The sequence below is a fragment of the Miniopterus natalensis genome, chromosome 1 (assembly GCF_054644295.1).
Source record: "Miniopterus natalensis isolate mMinNat1 chromosome 1, mMinNat1.hap1, whole genome shotgun sequence".
Classification (NCBI taxonomy): domain Eukaryota; kingdom Metazoa; phylum Chordata; class Mammalia; order Chiroptera; family Miniopteridae; genus Miniopterus; species Miniopterus natalensis.
In genome coordinates, this window is record NC_142081.1 from 179,605,168 (window position 1) to 179,619,733 (window position 14,566).

The 14,566-nt window shown below is 32.1% G+C and overlaps 1 protein-coding gene across 2 annotated transcripts in view; it reads left to right on the forward strand.

Moving 5' to 3' along the window:
• PDS5A (PDS5 cohesin associated factor A) overlaps positions 1-14,566 on the forward strand; it is a 92,929-nt gene that overhangs the window by 40,457 nt on the left and 37,906 nt on the right. For both annotated transcript variants that reach the window (XM_087827754.1, XM_087827757.1), the window contains exons 9-16: positions 3,994-4,109; positions 4,869-4,963; positions 5,863-6,008; positions 8,054-8,205; positions 9,599-9,712; positions 11,477-11,558; positions 12,773-12,821; positions 13,316-13,455. In XM_087827754.1, coding sequence (XP_087683880.1) covers positions 3,994-4,109; positions 4,869-4,963; positions 5,863-6,008; positions 8,054-8,205; positions 9,599-9,712; positions 11,477-11,558; positions 12,773-12,821; positions 13,316-13,455 — 894 coding nt within the window. The remainder of the gene's footprint in view (positions 1-3,993; positions 4,110-4,868; positions 4,964-5,862; positions 6,009-8,053; positions 8,206-9,598; positions 9,713-11,476; positions 11,559-12,772; positions 12,822-13,315; positions 13,456-14,566) is intronic.

The following is a 14,566-nucleotide window of genomic DNA, read 5'->3' on the forward strand; positions in this document are numbered from 1 at the left end:
TAGTTAAGGTATACATTTTTGAATAATTTGAATAAAATAGTATTTCTTATCTAGATCATAGTCAAGTATACATTGCAAAATTATAACTTACATAGTTGTTAAGTATCTGATAAACACAGTGACACAAATAATAGATATGAAATATAGTATCCCAGAAACTGATAATGCATGTTATTCAATGTTATTTATTATTTAGGTATGTTTTTGAATATCAAAAGATTTCAAACTGAGTGCTCACAGGGTCTTGATTACAACTCTATGACCCTTTCATAGTATAGATCAAGGACAAAAATTTTACTTTAGGACTTGGGGTGTATTTTTTTTATAACTAAATAAGAAACTTATAACTCCTCAAAAAATATTAAATTTGACACTTGATCCCCTATCATAGCTTACACAAGATAATACCTTTGTTTGCTTAATATTCTAGACTTTTTGAAAGGCTTTTTGTATCCAATATCTTACTTGATTCTTAAATCAAGCTATATGTAATTAGGACCAACATTACAGTTTTTATTTTGTAGATAACAAACTTAGATGAAATATTTGGCTCGGTTATGTTACACAGATGACATGTTACACAGTTAAAACAGATTCAGGATTAAAACTTTGTATTTTAGGCTATTGAAATATGTATAGATAATTAAGAATTGTCCAAACTATCTTTATTACAAGCATTTGTTATTTAATATAAAGGACTAATTGGTACCAGGCTTCTAAGAAACTCTGCTGTGTGGAAAATGTTATATAGAGAACATCGTCTTTATTGTGAGTTTATTTTCACAACAGCGTATAGATGTTTCCATGCCAAATTATTTCTAGGTATAAAGCATTAAAATATTTTCCCCCAATGTATTCATAGTCTGAATATGAAAAGTCAAGCATCTTTAATCCTTAAACAAGATTGCCATGATAGATTGTGGGAAGGATTTAGAAACTTAACTTTTAGATGTCTGTGTATGCACTTATGTAAACTGAGGGAAGCTAAGCTGTAGTGGTTGTTCATACCCCATTCTTCTGTAGGTTCATTTAATCTAAAGCAGAGGTTTCTAGCAAGCTGAAAGCAGCCTGAAAATAGGTTTTATTTGATAGATTTTTTTAAAATCTCATAACAAAAAACTTCTCTCTTTAGTTACTAACATTGACTGGATTAATAAGTTTAAAAGTCAACTTTTGTTTAAAAGTTCAGATGGATGCATTTTCTTCTATGGGGGACATCTGTAATAGTGTCAACAATAAAAAAAACCCAGATGATTTGGCAACATTGAGTCCTATTTCTACATGACAACAAAATGGCTAAAACTGGGTTGTAGCACTTTCTTAAATGAATTATGAGCTTTTCAGTTTACCACAGTCCCCAGTTACTTCTCATTCCTTTTTTAAAAAAATTAACACTATAATGAATTATTGTTATTTCTATGTAGTCTGTTTTAATACCATATATATAAAACACAAAGCCATTTATTTTTGTTTTTCTATGTTCCTAGATAAATTCACATCTTTTTAGACTTTATACTGAACTAATACTGTGTCTAAATAATAGTAATAATGGAATATTTGTTTATTGTCTTACAACAGGTGCCATCACCTGTATTCTTATTTGCTCCTGACTGCAACCCTAGACTGTACCAGTATTACTTTTCTCATCATGAATGAAGAAACTGAGATTCAGAGTAGTTTAGGTACTATCTATATATAATTAGGGTGCCCCATTTTGAGTTACCAGTATGTGCTAAGCAGATAGCCTAGGAAGTTTTTACGACTGTGGTGATTTTTCATTAGTTATGTCTCTGAATCATATAGCTACAGCTTCTAATAGTTAAAGAGTCACAGCTTACAATTTGTTTGATTTTAGTCTACACTGGGCCACTGCATGCAACTACAGTATATACACTGTCTACTGCATAGGTCCACAAAGTGTTATTCTCATATGTTTCAGGGTGTGGCTCAATTGGTTGGATGTCATCCCACGCACCAAAAGGTTGCTGGTTCGATTCCTGGTCAGGGCACATGCCCCAGTTGTGGGCTCGATCCCTGGTAGGGGGCATGCAGGGGGCAGCCGATCAATGTTTTGTTCTCACATAGATGTTTCTCTCTCTTCCTCTCTCTAAAAATCAATAAAAATTTTAAAATATTTAGTCCAGCCGGGCACAGCTCAGCGGTTGAGCGCTAACCTAGGATCCAGGCGATCAGGGTTTGATTCCCGGTCCGGCCACATGCCCAGGTTGCGGGCTCGATCCCCAATGACTCGCTCATCATTGATGTTTCTGTCTGTCTCTCTTTCCTTCTCCTTTCCTCTCTCTGAAATCAATAAAGATACATTTTTTTAAAAAAATTAAAAACAGTTACTATTGCCTTATTTTGGTTGGAGTGAAATTTTTCAGAGAATTATTCTGAATCAGTTACTTTGCAATTAGAAGTAATAATAATTATTTACCTTTTCTACCTAGAATGAAGAGAAATTAAAAACTAAGAGTAGCCTTTTGAGGTTTTTTTTTAGAAAGTCACTGGTAAATTGTTGATGCAGAATCCCTAATATTTGTCCACTGTTTTAATTATTAAGATTTATATGTATTTGTATTCAAGCACTGTATTATGTAATATCTTAATGAGATAATTTTACACTTTGGGATAGATTGATAATATCGCTGTACATCATTTTTGCATGATTAGTTTTGTAACAAAAGAATTACCATCATTATAATCATATTCCCACCTCACTCAAGAAATTTATTTAAAATTTTGAACAGTGGGGTGAGTTCTCACTTACTTTTATTTCAGTAGTTAAATATATAGATGTGAAATGTCACATCATTTGATAATGATCACTAAGCCACAAAAGTTGTCACTTGCAAGTAGAATATAATTTCCCCTTATTCTAGTGTTTGACGTTTAAGGGATAGATTGATTTCTTAAAAAAAAAAAATCATGTTGGGTAGTCAATTGTACTTATTAAAAAGCAGCACTAATCTGCATTGTTGTCACATTGCTTGAGAAAAACTTTGCCAAAGAAAGTAATTTTGTAATTATAAATCTTAAAGCTTGATTAAATTTTCACTTTTACATGTTTGATACGTGTGCCTATTTTACTCATAAAATCCCTATTCCTGAAAGTTAAGATATTCATAAGGTAAAGATACACCATGGTCTTTATTTTGCTTTTTAACTTACTGCCTTTACCCGTGAATATTTGTTTATTGGATTTCTGGTATTGCTTTAGACATTATATTTGAACTTAAAAATCCAGCAGTTGCTTTTAGTTACTGTCTTTATTTTCGTAGTAAATATGTGATTTTTTAAAAAAGTTTCACACCATATGTTTTCAGAATAATTTAATTTATATTAAGACTTGATATCACTAGTGAAACTGGAACAGAATTTTCATAAGATATATTGATTCAAGACAAGAAAATAGGACACCCTTATGAAAAACTAAGTTTTGCTTTTTTGTAGTATTCAGTTCACTTTTAGATCCTCTTAACATTCTTGTTCTTCTATTAAAATGAGTTTTGCTGAATTATGACATTCTTCTGTGTCTTGTTCTCCAGTCAGTAGGGGATCCTTGTTTAAAAGGTCACATATCAAAACCTTAATTGATATGGGTTTATGTTGGAGCTCAAATTACAGGAAAACGTCTTGTAAAGAAAGCTTATTAGGATGAGAATTTGCGGCTTTGCCTTTCACAGAATTTTTTCTAGGAGTCTTAGGGAATATTAGAATTGAATGATTGCCTTTTTCCACAATGTCTGTGTAGACTGCAAACAAGCAGTGAAGTGGGCATAAATTAGCAGTTGGGAGGGTTTGAAGAGCAAAGAACCAGATGATCTAACATAGAATCAGCAATTTCTGCTTAGTAAAGGAGAGCATATATTTCAAAGTTCTCATCATTATAAGCATAATATGAAATTATAGCTTCTTGGGAATGTTTCATTTTATTTCCTGTGATCTGGTGAGTAAATTGCTGGATTCATTTGTTTTTTTCTTTTTCCTTAGAGCAATGATGGAGAAGAACGATTAGCGGTTGTTCGACTTTTAGCTAAATTGTTTGGTTCTAAAGATTCTGATTTGGCAACACAGAATCGTCCTCTTTGGCAGTGTTTTCTTGGACGGTAAGAGAACATACAGTTCTATGAATTCTTTTATATTTTGGAGGCCAGTCAATATGGTCCACTTGATTAAAAAAAAGCACACGTATCAAAATTTTAATTGATATATGTTTGTTTCTTTAGTATCTGTATTGCTGTCTTTCTTGGAGAACAAATTAGAGAGAGATTTTTATGAAGAAAGCTTATTATTTACCCACGTAACACTTTTAATCTTTTTTTGTGCTAAATAATGTTATTAGAATAAATAGGCAACATCTAGGAATGTTCAAAATCCTAATATTTTTAAATAAATCATGAAATTGAACACATGCCATTTTTCAGTCCAGCAATTCGTTTACTAGTGCATATCTTTTAGGCCTGTAGCTTATCTAATTGCAAGATGTGTGTTTTGAAATAATTTGGTATTACATGATTTCAAAATTGAAAATATCATTCCTCTTCACTAAATAGTTTTTAATATTCTCAAGAACTTAGAATTATTATGTTCTAGCAACTTCATGGTAAGGTTGAAAAAAATATCTATGAGCTCGGCCAGTTGTTGAACCATGAACCAGGAGGTCATGGTCTGATTTCTGGTCAGGGCACATGCCTGGGTTGCCTGCTCAGTCTCCAATAGGGGGCATGCAGGAGGCAGCTGATGCCCCTCTCTCATTATTGCTGTTTCTACCCCTCTCCCTTCCACTCTCTGAAATCGATAAAGATATATTTTAAAAAATAATTTTTTGCCTTACAACTAACACTTAGCAATCTTTTTATATGTAGATTTAATGACATTCATGTTCCTGTGAGATTAGAAAGTGTGAAGTTTGCCAGTCACTGTTTAATGAATCACCCAGATTTAGCAAAGGATCTCACAGGTAAGGTAGCTGGTTTATATTACAAATATAAGAGTAATCACACTAATATCTTTTAGATGTGGCCTTTAACCTTAACTTCAGTTTCTGAATTAGGTTTTAACTCGGGCACTATTTCAGGTCTGTATCAGCCATGAACTAGGGAGTGATCTCATTTTATACAATAAAATTACATTTGAAATCTTCATATTGTAATCCTGTAGAATTTTTTGGAAATCATAGTTTGAGGAAGTAGGCTATTATGATATGTTATGAAATCATTATAACCACGTGAAAATTAAACATAGTAACATATCAATTAATGAGTAGAAAAGTTATTATCTTCTGGACCAAACTAGAACTTCTCATTCTTCACTTGAACATAGAGCATTTGAATGTACATATTTTTATTTGGAAATAGCAAATAAATGGCTTCTATCAAAATGCTGTTCACCAAAAAAGAGGAAGTAATATTTTTTGTTTTGATTTTGTTTGTATTGTAAATAATTAGAAAATTTTTTTTATAGGTCATAGAATGTTAATTCTGTGTTTTATATTGTGTAATGTGCAGATAATATGCCTATCAGCAAACTTGCTTATAAGTATTTTTACTGTTTTTCTTTTAAGTCCTTTGATTTGTGTTGTAATTTGAATTGTAATCTGTTTAATCAGGTATTGCATTGTGATCTGACTTTTCCAGAATAGTTGATGTACATTATTTATTGACTATGCAGTAGTAAACACTTTGGTGTAGTTTAGTATACAGAGTATAGAGTATTGCTTCCTCGAAAATAAAATATTTTTAATTCATGCCACATTTTACAAACATTGTGTCAGTATGGACAAGAACTTAAAGCATTAGTCTGTCATTCTGAACATGACAGTTATCATAGCTAACATTTGAGTTTTTTCTCTTATTACAGAATATTTGAAAGTTAGATCACATGATCCAGAAGAAGCTATTCGTCATGATGTCATTGTTACCATAATAACAGCTGCCAAAAGAGACCTTGCCTTAGTAAATGATCAGTTGCTTGGCTTTGTAAGGGAAAGAACACTGGATAAACGGGTAAACTCTAAGGAATCATATTCTTTTGTAATTTACTTTGTTTAAATTATTTACTAAGTGCAATAGAAATTATTTCCTATTTAAAGGTTTTCTGTGTGAAAATCAAATTAATACAATGCCAAATAAAGAGGTAATAATTTGTATTTTTGTATATTTTTAAATTTCCTTTATAAATGAATACAGTGGATTCTATTAGCTTTTCAGATCTTAGGCATGGGTTTACCTTCTAGCTTACCTTTTAAAAAAAGAACAGCTAAATTAAAGTTCTATTTTACCTTTTCATTTACATGATGAATTTCAAAAGCATAGTGACTGATCATCTAATTTATTACCTATATTTAGCATTTTCAGAAGTGACTATAACTTAGGTGGATCTGGCTGTCAATCATTTAACTAAAAGAATGTCACACTTTCTATGACAGTGATGTTTTCATATTGCTGTGCCAATCTAAGGGCAGAAATGACAGTTGTATGTTTATTTACTCTCTTTATGTGATTTCCTCCATGTGGAAGCAGTTAAAAATATGGGTTGATATGGACAAGTGGTATTAAAAACAGCAATAGCAATTGCTAAGGCATAGTGTCATCCATAAGCAAAAGAGAGACATGCAAGGTAGGCTGGTTAGACATGCTGCTTTTTAACAGAAGTTTGCCTTTGCACTGTGCTTTTTTATGTGGGGCATAGTTGAAAACCTGTTCTCCCAAATCCATTGAGTTATTTATAATTTCAGGGTAGAAAAGTGGTATTTCTTGGTTCTAAAATAAAGCAAGAAGTATTTAAATTCTTTTAAAATAGTCAAAGGAAACAGTTATGTACCATGGATACTTGTTTAACTTGTTTAGCTATATCAGTAATTCAGACTTTTGAAGCATTTTCCCCTTGACTTTAATTTAAATGAAATTATACTCTCCTTAGTGGTTACTTGGTAATTGGCCCACCCCAAAGCCCACACACAACCAGTTTAAAGTATTTCTGTTTATGTTATTTTACTCCTTTTTCTGTCTATGTTTATAATTCCAGAAAGAGGAATGAATGTTCCGGAGACTGTATATGTGATATCATACTAGCACTTACTGGACATTTTAGGTGTAATAAATTAGATGACCTTGTGTATAGCCTTTCTGAAATTTGTTTTCTCTGTAAAATGTAAGGACAGGACTTAATCTTAGATTTTATTGCTTAAATTATTTGGTTTCATGTAAGAAATGTCAAAAGCCATCTTTTACCTGTTGTATAGGAACAAAGTTTTAATTCCATCCACTACAAAAATTGTATAAGGGAATATTAATCTAAATAAACTAAAGCTAGTATTCTTTGATTTGTTATTGAGACAAAAACATTTTTTGGTTATTGCTTTTATTGCACCTTACAATCATGGTTCTAACTCTACATTTTTATAGTCTCCTTTTCTGTCCACTATCCTCCTTCCACCTTTCTTTCCAACTAGTAAACCCTCCCAAACTAGAAGTTCCACAGAGTTGTTCCCTAACTAGGATGTGGTGGCTAGGTAAATCATTTGCCCTCTGAATCTATAAAGTAAGGAACTTCGCTTAAGATGATCACTAATGTGCTTTTCAATTTAGTATTCCAGTGTCTCAGTACTAAATTTTGCTCTTGTTCTGAGCTAACATCAAATAGGATGTAACTAGGATAAATGATTCCTTTTTTGTTTACAGGGTGCATAACACACTTTATTTGACCTTTTAATCGCTTCTAAAACTTGGCCAAATTTTTTTTAGACAGAATTGAATGAAATCCTCTGTAAGATTTACCATTGCTTGGCTTTGAGGGAAATAAAAAAATTGGCAGATGACTTAGCAGTATTTTCACTGGATAATTTCTAAAGTAGCCTGATTTCTAAGTCTGAGCATATTCAGAATCGTTGGTTAAGCAGTTTGTCTGCCTCTTATGAAAAATAAATATTGTGCAAGTTTTTGTACATATAAGTCTAATTATGCAAACTAGTAAAAGAATTGGCAAATTTTGCAAATAAGTATACTGAAGTTTGGTATCTAGTTCATCCAATAAACTTTATACTTTCTAGTGGCGAGTAAGAAAAGAAGCTATGATGGGTTTGGCTCAGCTTTATAAGAAATACTGTCTTCATGGTGAAGCAGGAAAGGAAGCTGCAGAGAAAGTCAGCTGGATAAAAGACAAACTTCTGCATATTTATTATCAGAATAGCATCGATGACAAGTGAGTAATATGTTGATAGACTGGTTGAATATAAAAGTGCTTTTAATTTTTAAAAAAATACAATTTCTGTTTAATTTTTTGATAATTCTAAGTCTAGAAACTATTTTCTGTGTATTTATACATACTAGGTTTAAATAAGACTCTAGCCAAAATTTTAAGGTAGCATAGTAATAGTGAAATAGGCATAGGCTTTGGAGTCAGATTAGAGACCAGATGTTCATTCTGCCCTTTATTAGGTGTGTGCTCTTGCACAACTGACAACTTCTTTACCACTTCAGTTTTATTTAGAAAGGAGTAATAATAAAGCCTTCCTTAAAGAATTGTCATGCAGATTAAATAAAATAATGAATGTAAAGACCCTTGACCTATGCCTGGCAATACAGCACTATTTAATAATTTCTAATTATTATTTTTCTTCTTGCAATACTGTAAGTACCAATAGAGGTGTTACTGTTTTTAATTGAGGTATAATTGATATAATTATATACAACACAATGATTCTATATTTGTATATATTGTGAAATGATCACCACAGTAAGTCTGGTGAAATATTCATGCTTCATACATAGTTACAATTATTTTTTTCATGTGATGAGGCTTTACCTTGTTTTTATTGTGTGAATGTTGCTTATTATTCTATATTGGATTGTAGTAATGTTTGGTGTTTGCAAAATACTTGGAAATGTGTTATTGAATTAGATTGACTACTTTGCATCACTGGATTTGTATTTTATTAATTAATGAAGAGCCCTTGTATTATCTTATTCTAGTGATATTGAATAATAAATATAAGCTTAGCAAGACTGGAAAGAGGAGAGATCAGATGTATACAGGAAAAGCTAAATTTTCAGGAAATAGTATGAAGGAAGATCCCCCTGATTTTTCTTAATGACAACATGAGAAAGGATCTGAACTGTAATCAAAGGAATTTAATGTGGGGGCTTTTTGAGCATTAGCTATTCTTGAGATCATAGTTTTATATATGTAGTGTTAAGTAATTTGTTATAATTTCAGACCATTGGAAGAATAGGTAACTTAGTATCCTAGCACCTTGTGTTTAGGAAAAACATATAACCCTTTTAGAACACCTGTTTCATACTGACCAAAAGTAGAGCCACAAATAGCTACCATAGCTCTAAATATTAAAAAAAAAACCACCACTGTACCTCCAAGGAAAAAAACTGATCACTGATCACATACTGATCTTTTTATTGTATTTATACACATTCATATTACCATTGGTATGTTATCTTTGCAAGATGTAGTTAAAATACAAAATGGCTATTTAGAAAAAAAAAATAGTGTTATTTAGGGATTTTTTTTTATTTGTTTCATAGACTAGAGAAAAATCTCTTAGAGTAATTTTGGTTTTTGGTATTTTTTTGTTTCATAGGCTATTGGTAGAGAAAATCTTTGCTCAATATCTTGTCCCCCACAACCTGGAAACGGAAGAGAGAATGAAATGCTTGTATTATTTATATGCTAGTTTGGATCCAAATGCTGTCAAGTAAGTTACATTTTAATGATTGTTTGAATTATTTCCTGGAATTTCATAAAATTACTTTATCTGATCTAATTAATTGTTTTGGGGGTTGTTGCTTCTGGTTAAATCAAGAACCTCAGATAAATATATAGAGAGAAATTTTATAAGATCAGGTTAAGTCAAAAGCAAGAAGATTCCTGTAGGCATAGGCATATTTGGCAACTGAATCAGTAATATGGTTTCGGGGATCCAAATAACTTCCCATGTCAAAATTATCTTTTGTCCACCTGTTGACTGGAGTCTAAATTACACTGCTGGAGCTTTACCATACTAAACCTCAGACTGGTTCTTTGTCAGGCAAGATTATCCAGATCAGCTCTATGTAGAATGTCCATATACATATTTTCTTTCATACCTTTTGAGAGTGATTTGAAGACATTGGATTCTTTTATCCCTAAATACTTCAGTCTGTATCCCCTAAGAAGAAGGATATTCTCGTATATAACCAGAGTACCCTTATCAAAATCAAGAGGTTTAACATTGATACAATATTATTTTCTAATCTAATGTGTATCCTGATTTCCTCCATTGTTTAAATAATGTTCTTCATGGATATTTATTTTCTCTTTGTAGGTTTACACATTGCATATTTGGTTGTCATGTCTCTAGTCTCTCAATATGGAATCATTCCTTGGTCTTTCTTTGTCTGTTATGACTTTGATGGTTTTTTGTAAGAATTTTGAGCACGCCAATTATTTTGTAGAATGTTCCCTCAATTTAGGTTCACCTGGTATTTATTAGACTGAGATTATGTTTTTTCAGAAAAAATTCCACAGAGGTAACATTGTATCTTAGTATATCATGTTAGGAGGTATTAGTTATCCTTATTAAAAAGATTTGCAAGTGGTTCCTAATATTCACTCTAGGTAGTAAACCCCTGGCCTAAAGTTTTGGTCTCTGTTTATATTACAGAATATTTGGCAAAGAATACTCAGGGATAGACTAATTTCTCAGAGGTCGTCTGGGCACCTGAAAATCTGCTTTCATGGAGAGAAGAGTTTAGAATAAACACACTCAATTTATTTATTATTATTATTATTTTTTAATCCTCAACTGAGGAATTGATATTTTTCCATTGAGCATGGGTTGCGGGGAGAGAGAGAAAAACAGAAACATCGATGTGACAGAGACACATTGATTGGTTGCCTCCCACACGCCTCCTAACTGGGACAAGGGTCAGACCTACAACCCAGGCATGTGCCCTTGACCAGGAATTGAACGTGCTACCCTCCCATGCGCAGGCCAATGCTCTAAGAACAACACTTGACAGGGCTAAACACACTCAATTTAAATGTGTCACCTGAAATCTACATTTCTAATAAATTCATATTTTGAAATAGTCTCCACCATTTATGCATGCCCCTTAGCCTAGCATGAAAAGGCCACCATTTGATCCCTTTCTATAGTATAGGCCATACATTTTTATAACATTCTATCTTTGTTTGTACCAGAACATTTCTAGCTACCTCTGTTTAGAATGCCTTTCCCTTCATTTACCTGACAAGATGCTATTTTTTCTTCTAAAATTCTCAAATATTTTCTCTCATAAGAAGCCTTATATTTACCATTTTACATTAAACTACCTTAATACTTATAAATTTTCTGGTGCTTAAAATTTTAGGTAGATGTAGAAGAATGATACATCTACACCATGCAATAAGAAAAGTAATAAAGTTGAGTAATTACCAGTATTATGCACTTTTTTCATATTTATAACTTTATTTACAGAGCTCTCAATGAAATGTGGAAATGTCAGAACATGCTTAGAAGTCATGTACGAGAACTCTTGGATTTGCACAAGCAGCCCACAGTAAGTTCTGACTTGTTTAAATAAAGTGTTATAGTCATTCTTTTTTCTGTAGTTATATATAATGAAGCAAGCAAGCATCTCAAGTGTTTTATTTTCCAAATGTCAGTTAAACGTAATCTCCAGTTATCCACACTAAATTTCCACTTCAGATGAGTGTAACAAAATCTTATTTTCCACTACGAAGAAAGAAAATGGTGTTTTCTGGTTTATCAAGTATTTAGACACTAAGGTTTTATACATGGTTTATCAATCTTCAATTAATTAGAATTAAACCTCAAGATAAAATTATATTAGAAGTAATAATTATTTTTACTCCATGATTTTTGGTCCTTCAGTAGAGAATCAGTATCACATCAGCTGTCAATCCTATAAATATGCCAAAGCCAAATTAATGAAGAAAGATGCCCAACATTCTCTGGAAGGTAGAGGAAAGAAATTTAATAATCACTTAACATACTTCTAAATGTGTTTGCTAGAATACATGCTCTTAATCAGGGAACCATAGACTGAAACCTTTCAAGGGCCCATGGACACTAAAGCAAGAGTTGGCAGACTTTTTTTGTAAATGACCAGGTAGTAAAATTTCAGCTTTGCTAACCACACACTCGCTAGTGAACTTTAAACTCTGACTTTGTAGTGCAAAAACAGATGGTCCATGCAATCAGTTTACCAGTTTCTGATCCAAATTACTCAAGTTTCATACAAATTTAAGTCATTCTTTATTGTAATGGAAGAAAGGGAAGCACATTTTGTAGGGGAGGTGATTTTCTGAGGTTAAGTAATGGGCCACAAAGTAGCTAAAAGAACTCTATTCAGGAAGAAAACTCTTACACTCTTCACATTATTAGTTAACTCTCTTTGGTGTATGGTTTCATAGTAATTTTGATATAATTGTTTTATATCAAAGTTATCCTAGTTCAATCTTCTGGCAAGATAATTTCCCTATGAAAATTACATACTCTAAATTTTTAAATACCTGTTCCTGCTGACATCTCCTTTCCTTCTGTTTGCCCTAACTTAATAATTGTTGCTGCTTCACAATTTTTTGTTACCAATTTAGGGTGTAGATTTGATAATCCTAGATATGGTAATTTTCTAATGGGTAAATGGTGATTTTTTTTTAACTTTAAAAGTATATCTAACACTGAGCATAGATTTTCTTACAGAAATTTGTTTGCACATATGACTTCTTTTGGTTTTGTTTTAAATTTCAGTCAGAGGCTAACTGTTCTGCCATGTTTGGAAAACTGATGACCATAGCAAGTGAGTATGTTTATTCACTCAGTAGATATATAATAAACATCAAAACAGACACATAATTTACCCAATGGGACTATCAATTTAATCTAAGTAAGAGAAAATGGGCCTTTTCTTAGCACTTTTATTTCTAAGTACCAGTTAGGCTGATTTTCTCTTGTTGGCTTAGCATTATTTATTTATTTATTTTTAAACATCTGTGTCTTTTTTTTAATATATGTTTTTATTGATTTCAGAGAGAGGAAGGGAAAGGGGGAGAGAGAGAGAGAAACATCAATGATGAAAGTCATTGATCAGCTGCCTCCTGCACACCCCTTCCTGGGGATCAAGCCCACAACTCGGGCATGTGCCCTTACTGGGAATCTAACCATGATCTCCTGGTTCATAGGTCGAGCCACTGGGCCACGCTGGCTAGGCTCAGCATTATTTTTAAGACCACTTCTTTTTAGCTTACTGGAGTAGTTTTCTTATATAATATTGATTCTCTTTTAATTTTACAGAGAATTTGCCTGACCCTGGGAAAGCACAAGATTTTGTAAAGAAATTTAACCAGGTTCTTGGTGATGATGAGAAACTGCGGTCTCAATTGGAGTTATTAATCAGCCCAACCTGTTCATGCAAACAGGCAGATGTTTGTGTGGTTAGTAAATTATACTTTTACATTTGTTCTTCTATGCTTATAGAAATTTATATTTTATTAAAACCTGCTTTACAGAGATTATTTTATTTATGTGAATTTACCAATATTGTGAGCTCTGAATTACTTAGGGAGTATATCTGTGGTCAGCTTAGGTCTCGTTACTTACCACTCTTTAACCAAATTCCAGGAAAAACACTGGAGAACTAAGCCAGGGAGATTGGTCCTAGGAATTGAACAAGCTAAAGTGCTTTGTATTTGGTAGACATTCGTTAAGTAAATAAGAAATTTCTAATGCTTGTATGTTATGCATCTTCTCCCATTTATTAGTGTGGAGATAGCAATTGTCAATAAACCAGCAATGGTTACATTGCTGTATATGTATTTATAGATAAGGTAATTCCTATTTATGCTTTTGTCTTCATTCTATTCTTGGACTCCTTATTTTATAGAAAACCAATATTATTGAAAATATCAGGAAGGAAAACTTCTTTCATTCATTTATTTAGCATTTTATGAAACAGTTCTATGTTTGAATTTCTCCATAGCATGTACTACTAATGTGATCTTTAGTAAGTTCTTCAATATTTTTGAGCCTTGCTTTTCTCATCTATAAATATTAACACCTTCATAGGGTCATTAAAAGATATATATCTCCTAATACATGGCCCTTTACTGCCCTTTAGGATTTAAATAAATTGTATTTCTATGGTATTACACATATATAACAACTACTGTGATGGGACCAGGCCTTAAAAGATAAGAGGAAGAAAAATTCATATATTTATGTCTGACTTTGTTCTAGAAAGAATTAGGACGGGATAATTATTTAAATATGTGATAATGTATAAGGACTATAAAAGATGTATATACACAGTTGTTTGAGAGCATGGAATAGGTATTTTTTATTCAGTCTAGGGATATAGGATATCAAGTAGATCTAAAAAGACCAGTAATTATGTCTAGTAGTATTGTTTATATACATAGGTATATTTTATATAGCCATGAAATGGAAGCAACGTAGGTGTCCATTGATAGACGAATGGAAAAAGAAAGTGGTACACACACATTGGACTATTACTGAGCCATAAAAAAAAGAATGAAATCTTGCCGT